This window comes from Gymnogyps californianus, chromosome 3, assembly GCF_018139145.2.
Source record: "Gymnogyps californianus isolate 813 chromosome 3, ASM1813914v2, whole genome shotgun sequence".
NCBI lineage: Eukaryota > Metazoa > Chordata > Aves > Accipitriformes > Cathartidae > Gymnogyps > Gymnogyps californianus.
In genome coordinates this window covers 56,094,894-56,116,967 of record NC_059473.1, presented here as the reverse complement: position 1 = coordinate 56,116,967, position 22,074 = coordinate 56,094,894, and the positions used below count along the sequence as shown (strand labels likewise).

Below are 22,074 nucleotides of genomic sequence, written 5' to 3'. Positions count from 1 at the left end.
TAACCTTAATTTTATTTAATAATGTTCTGCATGGAAAGGCAGAATTTATTCTTATTTAATTTGTGTTTTAAGTAAAGACAGCACACTTATTAGAGAACAGTGGCAATTCCAAGTAGGCTTGTCACAACAGGAGCACTAACATGATTTATACGAGACTCTGCAGTATCATCAGCAGTTGTAATACTACTGGATTATTTGCATTTGAATAAGCATTTGTATGGGAGGAAAAAAAAAAAAAAGCTTCTTTTACTTATATTTTGTGATTTCAGAAGTGCTTTCCTGGATGGAATCTTTCCCATCTAGTAGGCATGAGGGCTTGGTTTTTTCAGCTACTATATATATATTAGTTTCCGGAATCAACACATGGGGAAAAACCACCATTAACCTTCTCTAGTATAAAGAGGTATATTGGTATATACCAATGTTTGTTATTGTGACAATTTTTTGTGTATTTTTGAAGTGGTTTAGTTCTTTGTTTTTTAATTATGAAACCATACTAGAAATAGTCTTATATATGCAAGCTCTTGCTGTTTGAAACTGAATTCATTTGGTAAAGATTCTCTGAGTGCTGTCGCAGAATAAACATGCCGTCTGTTTTGCAGACCGAGGCCAGGCAGAAGCAGTTTATTTCTGTAGCTATAGGAGAGACTGCAAAGCAACAGAGGTTCAGTCCTCTATCAATGTGAACTCTGAATTAAAACAAACGTAATGGGGCTTATATACATTTACAGCAGGTACGAACTGCTTTGCAAAGGGGCCTGATATGGCAGAGCAGCATCTGCACAGAGGGAAAACTTGCTACAGCAACTTTAATATGTGTTCCTGACAACTGGGGACCTGCAGCCGGTCGGCCTTGGCTCGGTTCAGCTCATCCCTCCCTCCCTGACTAGCTTTTAGACCTTGCAAGCGTGTAGACACAGGACTTCTTTTTTTATTTTACTGTAGTTATAAAAGCTCATTTCAGACTAGGTCTGCATGAGAAATTCTTCCTGCTATTGCTGTACCACTCAGGATGTGAAACGGGGCTAGTGAAACAGGTGAACACAGAGCCATGCCTGCTAAATATCAGCAAAATGGTCTGCCAAAGAGGAAAATAGTTTTTCTCATTGGGTGACAGAGGCATCGACACTGCAAAAAGCTGTACCTCTGCAAAATATTATCCCCTCCACTTGCCTAGCTGACAACAGGTTATGTTAGATAGGACTGCCTTCAGACAAGGTGCAGCGAGCTAACTCAAGCAACCCCCGGGGAAGGCTGAAGCCACTTTGGCTGAATTTGCCTGAAGTTGCATGCAGCAGGGAGCAGGGTGGGAAAGTATTCTACAGATTACAGACACCTTCAGGGAAGGACGTCTGTCTCTCAGTATTTTCATCTTGTGCTGCTCGCAAGACCGGCAGGAACTGCAACCCCACGAGGGGGCTCTGCCAGCGCAGGTATCAGTAGCATCAACCCTTCCAGTGAGCAACTCCCACTGGTGCCAATTCACATCTTGCCCGGAGACAAGGCTTTTAGTAGGGAGCATTGCTTTTGTGGGAAGCGGCCTTAAAATAAACCTAAATATGCCTGATTTGGTGTGACGTGAAAGCACCTCTCACGTGTCAGGGTCTCTAAAGCAGTTTAAATTTCAGAGTGTTAAATTGGTATAGTTGTAGGTATAAACAGGATAACCAGAATAGTAGTTCCCTCTGGGCTGCTTCCAGTGGAAGCAGCAAATATAGGGGGCACAACTGATAGCTGCCATATGATCTAACTGTGCCTGGAACATGTGTAAATAAATCGTAACAAGGAAATTACTTGGATGCCTTGCTCCTACTAGATCTACCCCAGCCAAAGACACTTGTACCAGCAATAGCTTAAGAAAGCCTGGTATAGACAAGGTTTTTGAGGTTAATCAAGTGGGGAAAATGCTACTGTATACGAGAAAAATAGCTTCATCCTACGCAGAACTGAACACAGTGAAGGGGAAGGGGCATTTAAATACCGCACACTGATGAAGCTAAGACAGCTGAGTTTGACCTCTTTATATCTTTTAATACAACCTCCATTAAAATTCTGAAGTGAAAATAACTGTGTAATGGTAATCACAAAAGTATAAGGAGAACATACATTCCAGTTCAAGGAAAGATTTGTCCCTACAATGCATACGAAAAATCGAGTGATGAAGATCATTTAAATGCCACTGTACGTGTCCCCTGGAACAACTGCCTGGGCTCATTGGTAATAGCACCTGTCAAATGCACAGTGCTTGACTGCTCACTGCTATTAGTAGATTACTAGCACTAAAAGAAATAGAGGTGTAAACAGCCAGAGCAGCAGTGATGTAGGAGGGCGATACACAGAAACAGCAGTGACAACTTCAGCGGGCTGCTGCTTACTAGCTGGCAGCAGGGATGTGCTCCTTCCTCGTGGTGCTGGGCTCACATGACCACCATGATATCTTCCAGTGACTTTCGGGTCAGCGCAGGCACAGCAGCGTCTTTCTTGGGATAGCCAACGGGGAGCAGCAAGAGTAGCTTCTCGTTTGCTGGGCGCTGGAGCAGCACCCGGAGTTGGGGGCCACAGTTGAGGGGTGTGGAGGTCACGGTGTACAGACCCACATTCTGCAGCAAGACAGACAGCAATGGAGTGAGACGGAGGTCTGTGCTCTCTATTTGTATCCGTTATTCCCACCAGACCTGTACACATTCTCCTATTGACTAGCCCAGAAATGCTGCTTCGTTAGACTCCGTCTGACCACTGCAGGCTTTAGAACATCTGATTTACTAAGAGCTTCAACGGAACCATAAAAGATGCTTGCTTTGCTTACAGAGAAGTACAGCATTTCTCCACCGCAGCAACAGCACATTCTGCCTGACATGTCTGTATGCTGTACAGCAGGGGCCTGCAGGCAGTGCTCAGTGTAATGGGGGACGCACAGCCGCAGTGAAGTTGGGAGGTAGTTGTGACGATATCACTGGAATATCATCCCATGGGGTTCATCTGGCTCATACAGAGAAATGTCTCGGTTCTTGCCTCCATACAGCTGGCAGGAAGATGCCTTACAGCTTTGTGAACATTTGTTCCTGCTCAAGAGCTGTACCTCACGGGGACAGGGGGGACAGGCTCTGCCTCAGAAGTTGTCACAGGAGTCTGTCGCCATCTCTCACAGTGGCCAATGTTCTGGCTTACATCAGAACCCCAAAATAAGTGTATGTATCACTCCTCCTCTCATACGAAATCTCATAAAAAAGCTAAACAATCTGACAAATAGTAAAGAGCTGACATTATCCAAGATATGACCACAGAGCTGAGGTGCTTCCTGAGAGTTGTACGTGTGGATTTCAGTCTCTCCCTCTATGTAATGCAAGGATTTTGGGAGGCTTTGCGATATAGAAGTCAGCCAGGGAGAGGTGCTCAGGCAATGGGCCTCTCATGTTAAGTAATCTCTACGATCTTCTGAAGAGGAGAACAGCTAATAGTGGTGGTGCTGAACGTTATGAGTCCATGGCACTGTGTCCTTTACTATTGTCCATTAATTTCTAGGAGCTGGGAAAGAGACAGCACTAAGGAGCCTAACAGCTGGTAGAGAGCCTCAGAAATCCCACCTGATGGTGGGCTGGCTCAGGGGAAAGTGGAGCCTTGTCACTCCTAGTGCTTCGACTAAGGCGCTAGTGACACAGTACTGGTTCTGCCCCATTCCCTGTGCATTCCCTTTGCTCTCAGCTCCATGGAGGGAAAATAGAAAGCACTGTGCAGCTGCAGAGCAGCAACACCCCAGCAACGTGCTTCTGCTCTGCTCACTTCTCAGATTTCCCATCCTGAAGATCCTCCCAAGGAGCAGCAATGCGGGAAGGGAAGTGTCACTCAAAACAGAATGGAGGAGAAACGGCAGTTCCTGCCAGGAAATTGGCCTAATATAAGAGGTGGCACCTTGCTGTTATCCTGCTGACAGGCCAAGTTAACTATCAGACTAGCTTCACTATTTAAACACTTGTGTGAGTACATCAGATACAACAAGCAGAACTGAGCACTGAGAAACCACCGAGAAAATCCAACTGGCTGGTGTGAAACATGCTGAGCTTTAGAAATCAGTTCACTTTCAGAAATGCCTCAGAAAGACTGATTGAAATAGTACAGCCTGTTCTGTGAAATATATCCCTGATCTTTTTTTCCAGCATTGTGTACTAAAAATGACTTGGGGTCAAGCCATTTTTTAGGGATTACAGAAAAGAAGGGGCCAGTGTGGCGCTGCACAGCCATGCTTGGGTAGTCTGCAGACCCTGTCAGCCCTCTTAGCATGAGGCAGAAACCACAGGGGCTGAAGCCTGCGCCAGGAGAAGAGTGACGACTCTGGAAGTAAGTTGCATTACATTTTTCTTCTTGTTAACCAGTATTGAGGATAGGAACCACCTTCTCAGACATAGGCCTGTGCATAATAACTTTAAAATTCAAAACTAAGACGTATTGCCAGGAACTGGAGTAACCCAGAGGACTGATAATCTTAAAATCTAAATTGGGTTCCACCCTCATTTGGGCAGAATAGTCTTGGTATGTAATCCAAACCAATATATTGACTCCCAGTATGTTGGTTCTGTCAACGTACCTGCAGTGCAGCAAGCAGGATACCACAGGCAATAGAAACACTGATTTCATTGTAGTAGTGGGTCTTCTTTTTGCCGTTTGGAAGCTGCCCATATACCTGCTTGAAAATGAGGATCAGATACGGAGCAGTATCCAAGTACTCTTTGATCCAGTTTGTTCTGCAAAAGAATAAAGCTTAAAACATTTATTTTGCAACCTTTTCACTTTCCCGTAAGTCACATTTACTGTCTGCAAAGGGGCACTAAAGGTACATGACAATTATAGCAGTACACTAAAGCTTAGAACATTTACTGCAAAGGATTAACTATTATCAGCTTAAATAGAAACATTTCGGAAAAAAAGGAAAAGCTTGAATAGAGTTCTCAATTTTAACAGATTCAGCTGAGGAATTGATGCACTCACTCTGAAGAGTGGAATTGCATAAAAATAGGAGGTAGTTCTTGACTTCTTATCTATGAACTGGCCTCATGAGCATTTGCCCTTAAGATTATTTAATTCCTGGAATTTTGCAGACTTGCAGCTCCACTTGTTACCAGCAGTGTCAACTTTTTTGTGATTGCAGGGAAAACTGCTGGCAAAAAAGTTCAAAACTTCTTGGTCTAAGGTGTAAAACTAAATATATTGTCACAGCAAAAAACGTTATTCTATTTCTGGGTATTTCAGCCCTGTTAGAATTCATTTGGTTCCTAATTTTTTTAATGACAATATATACAATTATGATGTAGGATTTAGATAAGAAAATGTGTACTTTCTACTGTTCTCACTCAAAATATAAGAAATGCTATCTTTTAGTTGTTTACATAGCACATAAATTTACATAGCGCATAAGCACCTGAAAAATAATAACATCATGAAACAAGTACGGCAAATCAACCCTATAAAGCTTTGTGCACATGCTTCATTTGACAAGCCAAGACTTAGTAGACCTCTTCCCGTTGTGTGAAGTTAAGCAAGTCAGTCAGACTTTGGAGGGCATTTGGAACAATTAAATATTGCATAATTCAGCACTTGCATAGGGACAAGCCTTGGGGCTACCTCAGTCAGCAGCAAAGCTCCCAATGACTTTGGGAGCTTCATTGTTTGGCAAACAACAGGAAAAAACTGGGAGAAGAGTTATGGCAACAGAGGTTACATAGAAAAAAAATAATGATGGAACCAAATGCTTGGAAAATTTTCAAGATGGAGAGTATATAATCCCTTCTACTGGAAGCAATTTTATGAACCAGCCACCAAAGCACAATTCTACATATATTTTTAAGTTTTTCTTTCCAAACATGAATCTTAGAAATATATTAAAAGTGAGAGGGAGGAAGAAATGGAAAAGGATACTAGAAGAATTCAAGACAAACTTCTTTTATCACTTCAGTTTTCTAAACTATGGTGCTTTCAGTAAGATTCCCATCATCTTGAAAATCAAGACAAAGCCATGCAACAGGAAAGAGTGTGCTGAACATCTCAGTCACTTATTTCATCCTTCTTCTGGTAAGACTGAAGAAATTGAAGCACGCAGGCATAGTGAGTTTTTCTTTTGTGTGTATCAGTTGGGTGCTGCATCTCACCTTGCCCTTAGAACAAGGCAGCCAGAATTAAGGTATAGATAGCAATTTTTTTTTTCAGCTCCTGCTGGGTGGGAACTCCACTTTCCTCAGACAGGAGTCTTTTCTTCCCACCTAAATTAGCAAAAGGACCACATTATAGTGACCCTGGCAAATCTCTGGCTGGGGCAGTCTCTGACCCCACCTTCCTTCTTTTTCTGTGATCAGGAAGTGAGAAATATTTACAGCTGCCCTCCTGAGCAGCACCAGAAAACTGGGGAGAGTTTAAGGAGCACAGACTCAAAAGAACATTTTTAAAACAAGGTTTTGGTTTTGTTTTTTTTTCTTCTTGAAAATAAGTGAAAAAAATGCAAAAAAAAAAAGTATGACTAAAACTTCCCAGTATAGTCTTTCCTAGACTAAAACACAGCTCCCTTCAAACCCCTTAGCCAAATTTTTCATACCTCAGTCTTTTCAGGTCATTAACCCATCTGTCTCCCATCCTTTTTTTGTAGTTGATTTCTTCTTCTTCTTCTACGATCTCACGAATCTTATGTTTTAGATATGGATCTTGCACTACCACAAAGGTCCAGGGCTCAGTGTGCGCTCCACTGGGTGAAGTACCTTCATACAAAAACAGGGAAAGATGAAAACCCAGGAAGGAGGGTGCGCAGTGAGAGGTCTCAGCTCTTCCTTGTGAGCTTTCAAGCTGACCAACAGAGCAATGGGAAAGCAAGTGGATGAGATGGGAAGAAAAGGACTGAGATAAGCTCTGGCAGACAATCCAGTTCATTTCTTTCTCGAAGAATGTGAAGTCCCATACAATGACAGAGGTTAGTCCTTTCATGCAGCCATCTTACAGGAAACCAAAGTTAGGGATTTGTAAAAATTCCATTGTGGTTCTTATGATGAGGCAGTATTATGGTGCACACACAGTAATGTTACTGCAAAGCATTATGCTGAAAGCAACTCACCATCTGAATTTGCACCCAACTCTGAGACATGATTTTAGCTGAAGGGCAAAGCTAATGGCTTTCAGGGAAACAAGGCTAAGCGACCACCCACAGGAATCTGTCGCTGACTGACAAAGATGAGGAGCTGCACAATGCAGACATCTGCCATATAGCATACAGGTTTGAGTTTGTTGTCCCAAAGACAGCTGGTGTACGTAGGTGTGCACATATTAAATCTGCACTTGCTCATTCAGCCCTGATCATTACACACCAATGCCATTGGAGAATATTTTAACTGCCTAGAGGATGAAAGCCAGCAGCTGAAGAATATAGTTTTCTGTGCAGGTTCACAGATAAATAGGTTAAGGAGGCTGTTGAGATCTCTCAAGCCCCTCAAACACATTCTAAAAATATTTGAAGGTCTTGAACACATACAATATTTGCTTACCTAAGCACTGATTTCAGTTTGAGAAACACTGAATAAGCAGCTTGAACTATCTTCTATATTAAAATGTGTTTATATCGTGAACCTTGCCTCTCCTCAGGTTTGGGTAAGAACTGATGACATTTATGCTTTGCTTTGTTTTCTTTTTCTCTACACAGTCCAAAGCTTTCAGGGTTACTAAGTACTTCATCTGCACTCCAGGCTTGTTCGCATTGCTGCATTTGCCAAAACATGCTCAGTGTCTTAATGACTCCCACCTAATTAGAGGAAGATGGAGACTCATTACAGTGCAGTAACAAAGCTGCTCACAGTTTTTAAAGGGAAAACAATGCACCTCAAATGCTAAGAATCTCTGTATTATTAATCCTGCTAGAGGCTACTGAACTTTTCTCTAAGGCAGCTTGTGAATATTTTCTGTACTAGCAGCAGCTGGTTCATAGAATAGGAGAAATAATGAGGGTCAAAACCACTCCTGCCTGAAGTCAATGTTACTAAAGCAGAGATGAGATTAGGCCAGGACATGACAGTAATGATTTGAAACACATAAATTCTCAAAGAAAAGAAAAGAAAATTCATTTCTGACATTCAGTCAAATAACCTCGATCAGGGTCCTCAGCATAACACTCCAGTCACATGCAACAGGGGCCTGGCACTAATGTTGAAAGTCCTTTTACTTTTTTCCCATAGTAAACCCCAACCATTTATGTCAACCAAAGTATTTTGCATGGCTGAGACAATTTCATCAATTTGTTCAGGGAAAAAAAATCAGCAAACAAAATCCACACATGATAAATATCATAATATATGAAATTTTAAAGCATGTGAAGTACACATGGTTTGACATTTTTGAGAGAAAACACTTCAATATTTCTATTTGAAAGATGTCTCACTAAACTGTACACCAATTTTATTTTAAATAACATTTTTTAAAGCTTGAAAATGAAAGGGTTTGTTTCATGCTGTTGGAATGCTTTTTCCCTTTTGCATGCACTGCAAATACAAAAGAATTGGTAATGTTCCAAACCAGTCCCCGACATATAGTTGTTCAAGCTCAGTAATTTCCAATCGATCAATGGGTGCTCATTCCTTATGGCTACAGGTGAATCTAGGAAAACCACAAGCCAAATGCCAATTCCCTTGGCTTTTCCACATCACTTTTACACAGTTGAACAGCAATGCTGATCCTTTTTTTTTTGTCAGACCTTGAACCGCTCAGTACCCTACCTGCTGTTCTGATGACATTATCGATAACCTCCCTGGGGACCGGCTCATCACTGAGAAACCTGACCGACCGCCTCTTATTAAGAAGCTCGTAAAACACCTGTGACCTTTTAATCATTTCGGCCTCAGAGTAGCGCTCCGCAAAGAAAGGGACATGGGCAACGTTTTCATCCAGTCCTTGCCACTCTTCATCAACCTCTGCAAGAAAATAAAAGTGGTTAGGGATTTTTTTGCTGGACAACGCTGTTTATATCTTCGGCATGCACCACCGTAATGCACTTTGGCCTGCTTTGGCATAGACTGCACTTCTACACCACTGGAAAGGCAAAGTCTGAGGTTCCAGTTGACACGACGCATTGATCCCTAGCTCCAGCTAGTGAATAAACACCTTGTTTAAATACCAAGAGGCAGGAGGGTCCTGGCTGGCTGTAGCAAGTGTGATCCACAAAGAAGTTATGGCCTTCTCCACTTCAGTCTGCAAGCCTGCCTGTAAAAACAGGTTACAAGCTGAAACAGCGGTGAAAAGGTGGCCAACCTTTCAGCCCACTTTTCTCAGTAAGTAAATGTGAACATGTGTGTTCCTTCCTGAGCAGTCTAATAAGAAAAAAATCAATTAAATTACTGAAGTTAAGGAGAGGGCTTAACTACCAATATGTGTAAAATCTCCTCTGAAGAGCTGAATGTCAGCTTCTTCCATATTCATGTTTCATAGCAGAAGCATTACAAGTCTAGGCTCTGCGTAAATGTGCCTTCGTGGTTAAGTTCTTTGGTTTCACGATACTTTCAGCATAAGAGGAAATGGAAGACAGGCATCTATACTCAGGATAACAACATATCAAATGTAGGATATTGTGTTTCTTCTCTTTAATTTAAGAACTCAAAATGGTTCCTCATTTCACTGAAATCTGTCTCTTTGGGGTTTTTTAATACCACAAAATGCATCTTCTGTTGTCTCTGAGATCTCATCTTTCTCCCCTGCATTCCTAGAATCAGCAGGGATAGCATTTTTTGCAACTATGATGTGGAAGTTAAAGCCATTTAAATTTTGTATTTTGACTAGTCAATAGTATTGAGCAATCTGCTACAGAGGGCTGAGTCAGGAAAAAATATTTCAGTTCTTTTTCAGTCACCATTAGGCTATTATTCCAGAATCATAGCAATCTCCAGTGCAAATTCAAACAGCAATTATTTCTGTGTTTTAGTAGTATGCAGTTGCCTTAGAGACGAGGCTGATTTTTTGTTCATTTTATAAGCAGCAGTGAAATATTCACAAGTGTGGCTCAGCATGCGCAAGAGGCTTCAATTTATCCAGTTTCATATGCTGAATCTAAACAGAATGGTTCTGGTCCCCAAACAACATACATTTCATTTTGCATACAAAGAAGTCACCCAGAAAATTTGTTTTGTGTAGCATTTCATGCCTGTGTTAAGCACTCTCGGTCACAGTCTGCAAGGACCTGGCTCCAGGGTAATGGGAAGCAGTGACCCGTTGTAAAAATTATTTTTGTGGCCATCTTGCACACTTAAACTGAAAAAGGAAGAGGATGCCTCTTCCCAGTGTTCCCTTTGTGGTTTACACTCAGTAAAGTAGATTATTTACCATGCAATAGCAACCGGCTGACTAGGACTTGCCCTTTGCCAGGATTCTGGTGATCTTCTCTTTCAGAAACTTTCACACCCACTTTTTTGCTGTTCCTCCTCCACACTCAGTGAAGGGAATACCACAGGGTTAAAAGGCTATGTTTACACTAGCAAGTAGTGTGGTGCAATAGGATGTTGAGAGGAAGAGCTTCTGCTAGGGACCCAGTGTTCAACATCCTACATGTTTTAGAGTGGTAGGGTAGCTGGGGAGGGGAGGCAGGGAGACGGTTAGAGCGCTGCATCCTTCCCACCTCTTCCACGCTATGCATGGTACCATAGGATGCCATCTTCAAGGACCACTATGTCAAGCTGGTAAAAGCCAATATGCAAAACCTTCCACAGACAGAAGCTGAGACAGTGATGGCTGGCAGCAAAGGATTTGAGAGAAAAAGTTATGACCCAAAAATGTATAAGACCCTAAGGGGAAAAACAGAGAGTTGGGAGATGGCAACTCATCAATCCTTTCCAACTTGACCAAGGACTGTCTGGCCAGCAGAGAAATTCAGGTGTCCATTGATGTAGACAGGACAGAAAATTACGCAAGCTTTGGGCACATAACATCTCCTGCAAGCTCCTCTTGAAGGACTTCCAGGCCTGGAAGCTGGATGCAACTGTCTTGATTGGTCCAATAAAATTAATTCTCCCTCTCCAAATCCATCTTGTGTATAGCAGTACTGAAACTGCAACAAAGATATTTGTTGCTGAACTGAGATTTAGCAGTTACACAGAATGATGCATATCTTAATTTTATCCATAGCCACTCATGTAAGAGGAGTTTCTAAATGGGAGAAATATTTTCCTTATGATAACAAAAAACTTCCTGAAATCAGCTGAGGTTGTGCATTGTCTATCAGAAGGCAGAATCTGACCAGAAAACTATACTGAAAATAGGTATTGGATTAGTGTCTTGGCAGGTCAGACTATATTATTTGTGCTTATATCAATGTGCTGTAGCGATCATTTCTATCCATTTCACAAGTTTACTATGTTGAGTGTCCTGGGAAATAGAAATAGGCTATTTCTAGCCTAGAAACAGGCAAATAAAACTAACTCCAGGACCCAAGAGTTCTTATGTGCTCTCACTACTTACTTTCTTATGACGAGGTTTTTATTAAAGTTTGGAAAGTAGGAAATGATAGCATACATTCAATGCACCGTACCTTTTATCAGACACTGATGGAGGAGACTCGATGGTCTAACCTTGGCTCCTAAGCAAATCCAAGCCCTGCTTGGTCACCTCTTTTTCTCGTATTACTGCAAAACTATCAACAATCATTTTGAGTTAGAGATACTGAGACTCATCTATAAAATACTGAAAATCTTTACAAAGGAGGTTTGTCAAATCGGAGCAAAGGCTGGAGGAAATTTGTGTAATCTCTGTACCTGGTTTTGAAACACAAGGAGAGGAAAGTCAGGTAGATGATAAACCATCAATACATACATGAATGTTGAAGGACAGAAGGATGAAGAGCAGGATTAAATTACTTATATGGATGAGGACAGTAGTCAGAGAACTGACTCAGATGGTATACTTAATCCAAAGAGGATGTTCTTGTGGCCCATTGAGTGCAGAGGCTTAGACAGCAAACTGGACGAGCTATCAGTGCCTGTACAGGACATGAAACATGTGACAGGGAGGGAAGAATGAAGATGCAATAACAACAGCAGCACCTGCTTTGACTTGTGCTGGAAGCATATAAATAAAAATAGGTAATAATTGATGTTGTAGGAGATTGTAAAGAAATAAAAAAGCAGCGTGGCTAAAAAAATGGTTGCTTTTTGAGATGCTCTGTCTTCTGGGATAGTGTGAAGCCTACAAAGGCCCCCAAGGTCACATCTAGATCAGGACACACCTTTAAGAGAGTCATATTGCCTCAGCCACATCATTGTTACGAAGTACCTGGCGGAAGCATAGCTTTCCAGGTATAGACCAAAGAGGAAATATGATAATACTAGAAACCAGGCTTCCCAGCTGAAGCATCCAATACCAAAATTAATTCAATTAATCAAATGACCTGTTCTTCTCTTGGTGCAGTGACTCTCTTAGCTTTGGTTTCAGTGAAAGGGGAGGACACCACCAAAAAAAAAAAAAAAAAAAGTACCCCTAAACTGATATTATCAGTTCATTCAATTTAATTGACTAAATGAAAGGGTAAGGAAAAGTAGGTCTATAACTGTGGCTCTCAATTTTTAAGAGAACAAACTTGGGGAAAATAAGAGATTAAGAAAAATTAAGTTGGAGAACTCAGATTGAAGAATTCAGGGGTCAGGAAGCAGAGAGATTTGGCATTTCTTTAAATCAGAGGTATAAAAATCATCTTAGATGTAATTGGTTGAATAAACATCTCAATTAAATGATCTATAGGCAGCTAGGAATGGAAAAAAAGGATTAGTTAGCACAGAAACCTAGACTTTGTAAAACAGGAAGTATAAAACTTGCAGTATTATCTAAGGTCAAGCTGAGTTAAATTTTGAGAGGTTTGTTTGTTTGTTTTGTGGTTTGTTATTTTTTTTGCCATGTAAATAGAGGAGAAGAAAAGAAGTGAAGCTGCTGTGTGGTCAAGATGGTTCAACTTAATAATAACATGGCGAAAAAAAGAAATGTCCTTTCAAAGATTTTGAACATGGGAGAAAGGGAAGGTGACTAGTGAGAATGAAAGTGTGTGAATCACCATATCTAAGCTTAAGTTTTGGAAGCAAAACTTAAAAACCTTAATACACTCAAAATGGGAGTACTGGCTGAGGCAGGAGAAGAACCCAGAAGTGAGAGAACTGACACACAAAACCAAAACTCTCCTGGCAATTTTTTTTTTTAATAAATTCATCTATTATTTATTCTCTTCCACCATGTGTCTACCATTCATTCTTAGCAGTTAACATCATCCATATGCTAAGCTAAAATCATTATCAGCACCATCTGTTTAGTGCATACTCTCTATATCTTTAATTGCTGTGTTTAGACATATTCCTGTTTGTACGTTCACGTTATACAATACTACAAATGTCTTGTTTACATCTCTGTGTATTCCATCCTTTGATGGACAACGGACACCCTGCTACTCAGTCTATTATCTTGTTAGCCACATTCTCAAGATTGCCATCAATTCTGTTGTACATTTACAATAGTCATCAGGCTTCCTGCTTTTTAAGCAAATCTGAAATGGTTTTGGCTCAGACATCCCAAGTGAAATCTCATTTTAAAAGTACTATTTCTCTAACTCTATCAGAAATTCCTCTCTCGATACATTTTAGGATGATGTTTTTGTTCTTCCCAGCAGTTGATATGGGAGATTATAATCAGCCTACAAATCATGTAATAAATTTTGCCTCAGTTTGTAGCAAAAATTCTTACCATGAGTTCCTAATAACATAAACTCACACTGAGAACAATAACTTGTCGTTTCATTTCTGTTGCCCCCTTATTTTACTTACACTGACACTTCCCTGTGTTGTTGGCTCCCTGTTGTATGTCATTAAGAAATTTAACTTGTACACTCCTTGGTTTCATGCAAAGACCACTAGATAATATTAACAATTGGTCCTGAGACTGATCCTTGAGAAACCTCACTTGTAACCTCAGTCTAGACCAATGCGTTTGCTTTCCAAACCAGCTCTTTGAGTTTCTTCTCTAAGGAATTGCTTCCTAAGCATAGAATTCCTCTCCAATCCTCTTTTCCAGTGTAAAGACATGATGCATAGGAAAACAATTAAATGTATATAAAGAAAGCTTTCAGATCTTTGGACTTAAAATGCTGGGCAACTGACCCTGTGGTTTTTTGTGTGATTAATGGCAGACTGCTACATAATCTGCCACTACAGGAATCCCAGTAGTAAAGTCAATCCCGAAGTGAGTGTGTGGCTAATAGGGAACTAAAAGAGATGGAGTGCCTTACTAGTGGGTTATAAATAGTGGTTAGCAGGCTGATCCTGGAAACCTCTAGGATTGGTCAGGGGTCTTAAGCAAAAGAAGTATCAAGTGGGAGAGGCAGACCCTGGAAGAAAGAAGCCAGCATCAAAACATTGTGAAAATTTCCTCAAACTGGAATATAGTTGCAGAAGATTTCTTAAGATCTTCAGAGGAATGGAGTGGCTGTTTTATAAAGAGAAGATTTGCTGAGAGGTAATCTGATTGCTGTCTATAAACCACAGGAGGGTATACACCAGAGCTGGAAAACTATCCTTTACACTCACAAGAGGATGGAACAGGAAAAATGGGTATAGTGTAGTAGTAAGTAAATTTGGGCGGGCAGGCAGGCAGAGGAGGATTTTTAACCCATAGCACGAAGTTCTGGAATAGCCTTCCAGCAAGGTTAAAGAAACGGGGTCAAAAAAGGCCAGTTTTCATATTCATTCAGCCGATGACAAAGGCTGGAACTGTCTGCAGCAGCAGGGAGATAAACACAATGATGCATCATGTCCATGTAAGTCCTGTGTTCCTAAATGACACAAAGCAGGAACTGTCATTGAATTGGAAAATTAAACTGCTACTGCCTCACTGATGTCAGTAGTATTATTAAAAGATATGGGAAGCCTTTGAACTTGGGGAGAGGAGAAATACTTCTAAGTGGGAGAGGTCTATTATAAGAAGTATCACAAGCAATGAGCAGTGCATTTTCAGAAGAGATGGAACATTTGGGCCTTTGTACATTGTTTTGTAGTCCTTAGTAGAGTACATCACCAAAGTCCCTACAATTAAATATGTAGTAATAAAATGCCTTTGCTATTAATCTCTGCAACTGATCCCCAGGGTAACAAGGATACAAATAAAATTCAACCTCATCCTCCACACCACTGTAAACTGGGTATATATCTCCCTTATCCATCAATTGTATTGAGCTGAATATATGACCAAGAAAGTGACCAATATACAATAAGTTCCCTGGGCTAAAGACTGAACTTGTCTTTGCAACGGTCCAGATCTAATTGTGTAAACCTGAAGCAGTGGGAGACGAGGTACCACCACTTCGGGATGGGATGCCCACCACTAGAAGAGAGCCCTTGTGACTCATTGTTCAAGACAAGGCTGAAGAAACATCTTTTTCATCTGTATCTAACTGGGAATCACACATGGCCTAATGCAAGGCATGGCCAGATATACACACATACAGATCAGTCTTGCCCATCGCAGCATAACAATCTCTCATTCTGGATCTCATAAACAAAGGAAAAAGTTACAGGACAGATGGGTATGCAACAAATCTGAAGTACTGCCAGTTACAGCATTAAACAAATGGACTGAGTGAATGCTTTCCACTTAACCAAAGAACTGGGTTTCTGGCCGCTCTGAGAAACATCCTTCTCTTCAGCTACTGACAGCATAACACAGACAAGCTCAGGAGCACTTAGCCCTCCCCCTTCTACCCTTCACTGCCAATAAGTGACTCTACTGAGCCTGCCCAAGCAGTTCAGCTAATTACACTGAACGCTTTGCTGCTCAAAGGTGTGCCCCTCTCAGGGCAAACATCCCTGCTGGTGCCACTTCAGGGAAGGTTCACGGGGCGGATGTCGCCCAAGTTCAGTGCTTTTCCTACAGAGCGCTTCACTCTCTTGGCACAGCGCCCTCACTTCGGTCATGGACACGTATCGAAAGACTTGGTCTTCAGCTGCCCCTTCCTGTCAGGGGGCTGTTCAAAATTCAGCTTGTTCACCTACGGCAGCCCTAGATTCTGGCTTTAGACAAGGCCTTAAAAATGTTTCATCTCACCTAACTCAAATTCTCTTCAGAGGAACTTTATCTTTAAACACAAGCCAGCTTGAGACATTTAAGGAGAAATGAGCTTTTCTGATAAAGTAAGATACACTAGTAAAGTAGCAGAATTTACACAGCAGGTAAAATATTCTTTATATTAAGAAAATCTCTGTTTACATCCATGTTTCCATTTCAACATCTAGTGCAGTCAGTGAAAATTTTAACATTGACAACAAGGTGAAGATGTTTTGATCCTTAATTATAGCATTAGCAGAGTAGCAGATCCTTACCAAGGTGGCCATATTCTCTTCTCACTTAGGCTGGGCTTTCACCTGCTGAAGAAAGACTTCCCTAAGCATGATGCAATTATTTTAATTTTTCTGAGATAAAAGACATGCCTGTTTTGCAAAGATGTTGGTTTAGATCACACACCATTACAGGAAAGATGATTATTTGTTGTTAAAAGCAACATAGCAAGAAAACCTAATTTAACGTTGGACGACATGGTACATTAGGAGAGATTTTATTTAAAAATAAATAAATCTCCTTTTAGCAACAGCACAAACACATCTATCTACCTGTCAATTTTTTGTAAGCAATTTTAAATTAGTACTGTTTTGAATTTAGCACCTGAATAAAAAGGAAAACAACTAAGACATAAAAGAATAACATTTTATATATGGAGCTGTGGCAGTGAGGCTCCTTGTTAAGAGCTAATAGGTTTGTTTATTTAGAGGATCTAAATTTTTAAACTGATAGAAACAGCTGTAGTCAAAGATGTCACTGATAATTCATGGATTATCACTTGAACTACCCACAGGAATTTTAATTTGCAGCAATTTAACTGAACTAGTAAGCCATCAGTGACAAAGGAAATATGGGATAATTTTATACAGAATCTATTTTGCATTGAACAAAGGAGGATACAACATATGAACTAATTTTTAAAGAAATTTTGTGTATTTGGGAAATAGTCAACATGGTTTAAAATGTTCCAAGTATCAACTATTTCTGGAAACTGATACACAACACTAACTCAAAGTACACTGAACACTGAGAAATAAAGAGAAATCACAGTTCTTAGAAATAGGTATATGTGCAGAAAAACAATATAAATTTCAAGATTCCTAGAAGCAGACTCAGGGAATGTGTCATTATGGGACAAAACACACAAAAAGCCTTTGAAACCAGCTTGAGAAAAAAAAAAAGCTGTATTAACTGCAAGTTTAAAAACTTCATAGGAACAGAACTCTGTAGATTTTTATTTCACAAGGAAATAAAGGGAGCTTATAGAGGGTAGTCAGGAAGCAAAAAGAAGGAAGAGCACATTTTGTGCTCAGACTTTTGTCCAAGCTGTGCATCAGAAATCACTACTGAAAAAAAAGGAGCATTCTGTACAGGTTCAAATATGCAGCTGAGTGAACAGATTAGCACCATCACCACATTTCGTTCTTAAATATTTGATCAACATAGCTCCCAAATGATCCCAGTGCTAAGCCAGCTAAAGCTCTCATGGACATTCTCAGAAGTCACAAATGGAGGACTTATGTAATAACTATAATAAACCCATTTCCAACTTTTCTGAGGGTGCTGAGATCAAATATGTAGCACTGGATGGTAAAGTGCGATGAGATATCTATAAAATCAGCTTGCAGATAGAAACTCTCTGCCCAGGTCTTCCCTTTGCTAACACTAATGAGGCCTGAGAAAAGGTGGGAGGAAGTTCAGCAGTATCTCCTTTCTTTCCCTACATTGCCCATAAAGTCCCTCATAGGTCTGAGATCTGCTGTGCAGAGGGACAGACAGGGGTCTTTCTTTGAAAATGCATTTTCTTTTTGCACTCTGACCTGCAGAATCTGGAGGAAATAGAGATTTACACCAAGAGTGACATGGCATGAGGACAGCCTCCTTCCAGGGAGCTGACAAGCTCAGGGCACAGCAGCAGCACAGCACTGTGCATTGCTATCACTGTGGAGAAGTCCAGAAGATTGCATCTTCTTTACTCATATCAGCAGATAAAATCCAAACAACAGAAGTGCTCAGATAGGTAAGATTTTTCTTACCTTCTTCCTCTAAGTGGTGGTCAGTGCCATCTTTTAAATCTTCATCCACCCATGGGCGAGACAGAGGCTTGCTTTTAGTCTCACATTTTTCCTTCCCTCCATTAGTCTTCTTCAGTATTACCCCAATCAAAACACATATAATGGCTATAAAGACTGGGGTTAGGGAAGAAAAGAGTGCCATGACTATGGAAACGTGGAGCCTTCCTTCCAAGTTCAGTAGTTTCTCCCGAAAAGGAGAGGATGAAAAGGGAAGAGCAGAACGGCAGTAAGCAGAAAGGGGTGGACCCAAGGTTCAGTCCTCACCCTATCCCGCTTCTACTTTTCAGCCACCGCCCCCACAATCTCATCTGTGATGTGCTCCTGCTGTTAAGCAGACCCAGGTTATATATTTTCTGGGAAGAAACTGCTTATAAACTGCAAGCAGTAGCACTGACCATACAAATGCATAAATGCTGTCCAGTGCAAAATAAAAAAAAAAAGATCTTCCAAAACCCCAGACTAAGGCAAAACACTTCTCCCCGCTTATTTTTATTGTTATGGTGATCCCAGTAACCTTGCTTGTAACAATGATTATGAGAAAGAGCCAAGTGGGAATGTGACTTTTAAAAACTGATGGCATCTCTTCAATGTTTAACTCATAAAATTAGTCATTTGCACGTACCCCAGGAAATCAGAATATCACCAATTGAATATCAGCTTGCAGCGCCACCCTTGGCTATGTAAACAGGTCAATAAAACAGATAAGTAAAGTGGCAGCATTACCTCCGTATGAAGCATGAATGAGATGATCCACAGAACCCTGTATTCATCCTGGATGTTCTGGGGGAAGAAAAAAGAATTATTCAGGGAATCAAAGTAAGAAATATTTGAGGGCTGAATATCTATGCTGCAGTGAATTTTAAAACTGTGAGTCCGCTATCTAATCAAAGGAAAGATTAAAAAGTGATAGTATCCTGGTCTAATCCAAGAATGGTCAATGTCTAAATGCTTAACCCATTTTTTACCTCAGCCAGCTGCTTGAGAACTCAATCAGCACAGCAGCACTGAATTGATGTCTTTATCTGGGACTGTTGGGACATACTGGACAATGAAAGTGCTGAGGGGTGTGCTGGAGAGCAGGGTACAGGGGTACTGACTGCATGCAGTCACCAGCACCCATCAGCCCTTTTTAGCACCAGCTAAGCACCAGCCCTGCCAAGCCTTATCTCATGCTGCACAGGGCCAGCTCTGAAGTCTCTGCATCCATGGCAAGTTAATCAGAATTTTGGATAAGCCCACCCTAGGTAGGTGGGAACAGTCGTGGCTGTAACCATTCCAGGAGACGGTGTGTCCCAGGGCCCTGGCACGTCACACACTGTGACTGGCACCTGCTGTGGGGCATTGCAGGTCCTGCCTAGAGCACCCCCCGTTTCCTTAATGTGGAAACCAGGGCACACAGGGGAGACAGAAGAAGTTGGGGTATGCACAGGTTTCATCCTGACAGGTTCTCAGTCCATACCCTAGCCACTCATGTCTCTCCCCCCACTGGTTTTGCAGCACTGGGCACACCCTTACTGGTCCCATTTGACACTGCCACCCCAAAGGCTCCCTACCTTCCCATGCTTCAGCAAATATTGCCAGCTGCCTTGAGGAAGGGTCTGTGTGTCGGGAAGCACAGATTAATGACCAGGTTACTGCACAGGAAGAGGAATGTGTGGCCATACTGGTTGGCTACGCATCATGATAGTCTGGCTGACGGTCCAGTCATGTATGCTCTTTTAATACAAGCTCCTTGTGTTAAAAGGGGCAAGGCCAAGCAAATTGCTCAGCTGTGCGCATACTGTCTAGATGTGCTTAGAGGCAAAATGAAACTGCCTCACAACTTGTACCCAGGCTGGACTTTCTCAGCCACCCAGCTCAGATAAAGAATGAATACTTTACTGCTGTTGCAGTGCATCCTACTCCAACACACAGTCCCCAGGTCCCCGTAGGTCCTGGTCCTTCCAAGCAATGCCTGGGGTCTCTGTAAGAAGGGTACCCCCAGAACCAGCCAAATGCCTGCATAAGTCCACCAGAGATGAAATAAAGAGAACATGCAAAAGTTGTGCTTAGGTTTCTAATCTAATCCAGTAAAGCTGGCAATAGACAGGCACCTACCTCTGGCTAAATTGGCAACCTGCTTGAAAACTCGAGCCATGAATGTTCTCTTCCCTGCTCTCCAGTCAAGTTGTGACCTGGGACACCTGCTGGGGTCATTGATCTTGGGCTGCATGTAAAAAAAGCCTCAAAACCCATACACTGTACAGGAATAGAAAGGACAACAATTATCATGTGGGAAAAAGAGTTAAATTTGTCTTCTCTGTCTTCGATTTAGAGCAGATATTTAAACTCATTTGTCCTGCCTGCTGGCCATCCAGTCATGGGGACAGATACTTCACCTAATCCCAATTAGAAACACTGAATTTGTTCATGTGAGTAGAATAGGAACCTGCATTTTCATCAGACACATTTTCAGCAGCCTACTCTATGGCAAGGAAGGAAAAAGGAATGCAGTCTGAATGGCACTGACTGTTTCTCCCACAGGGAATATATTCTTGTTAACCTTGAATATTCACATACACATGAATTAGGATCTGAATGCTTTGCAGCTGAGAATCTGTCCTGAGGAGAGACAGGTCTGTGCTGAAAGAGCAAGAAAAGCAACACAGAAGGTTGAATGCTATTGTTTAAAATAACTACCTCTATTTGCAATGCTGGGAACTTTGTAATCTCTCACTCTTCTGGAATAACTTTGACTTTCTTAGAGGTGATGAGATATTAATTTTTCTTTTGTAGAGCGGAGAAAGAAAGCAAGCTAAATAAAAGTCCCTTTGGTATTAACTTAAGCAAAAATCTATATTTGGTGTTATATATTCAAGACTGTTAGCTTGAACTTCAGCCCCACAGAAATCCCACAATACCTTGTTTTATTAAAACTTGATTTAGTTTCAATAACTCAATACCATAGACATTCAAAATATAAACACAGTGATGCTCTGAGGAACTGTGGGAAGGAGTGGGTGGAAGCAGTCAATTTTTGTATGGTAGAATTTAATCAGTTTTTCTGTTGGATTTTCTTCAATCCAAGCTTTATAGAAATGTAATTATTATTATCATGACAAGTTCTAGCAAATTTATTACCATTATTTCTTCTGTTCTACTGTAAACCCTAAAGCCTAGCAGCTGGATTTTTTTTTTTTTTTGAGTTTCAAAAAAGTTGGAAGAAACATTAGAAATAACCTTACTCCTAGGAATTAATGAAGCTTTTCTGACAGACGTGGAAAGAAGCTAGAAAATTTTGATAGAAATACAGCTATTGAGAACACCAAAGTACTCAAGTATTACTGCATGAAATCCATGTAAACACTCTTAAAAGATAGAGACCATCATACTAAAGCCTTTTGGACCAAAAGTTCTTTCTTTAATATTTCTGATTAAATTCTGTGTGTAGTTGTTGTTCTGAAGAAAAAAAATGTACTCAAGTATCAAATGTAGCCCTTTATTCTTCTCAAAGCAAAAATGTGTGACGAGCAAATGTCATTTATAGGCTACAAGGATGTGTCTAGGTGGTACCATGCAGTGTGTTAGCTCTGCACTAAGCTCATGGGATTCTGCTGCTGAGGGTTGTGGGACCGACTGACTGACCATCTCTCCTGTTTTACCATCCTACAGTAGATTCACTGTGTGAAGGCAAAGCCACCTTTCAGCACCCAGCCATGAGCTCTAAGTTATGCAGCTCTATCTCTGCTTTGGATATTCCCCACTGGTTCTTCCCATCATCCCCCTTACCTCAGCATACCCCTCTCATCCGGCTTAGAGGAGTCTCATGGCATTACTATGAGATTGCCTCATGGCTAGGCTGGGTCAAGTCTCTTGATGAGTTCTTATGTGCATATGGGGTCTAACAGAAGAGTTACACAAAAGAAGT

At 41.1% G+C, this 22,074-nt stretch overlaps 1 protein-coding gene across 1 annotated transcript; it reads right to left on the bottom strand.

Annotated features, from left to right (window-relative positions):
- Nucleotides 1–2,417: 2,417 nt before the first annotated feature.
- Nucleotides 2,418–20,304, bottom strand: IYD (iodotyrosine deiodinase). The gene is made up of 6 exons (XM_050894011.1): nt 20,268–20,304; nt 18,129–18,371; nt 8,739–8,933; nt 6,581–6,740; nt 4,583–4,739; nt 2,418–2,600 (listed from the first exon to the last, which is right to left on the bottom strand). The coding sequence occupies exons 1-6, from the start codon at nt 20,302–20,304 to the stop codon at nt 2,418–2,420; spliced, it is 975 nt and encodes a 324-aa protein (XP_050749968.1).
- Between the last annotated feature and the right edge of the window lie 1,770 nt (nt 20,305–22,074).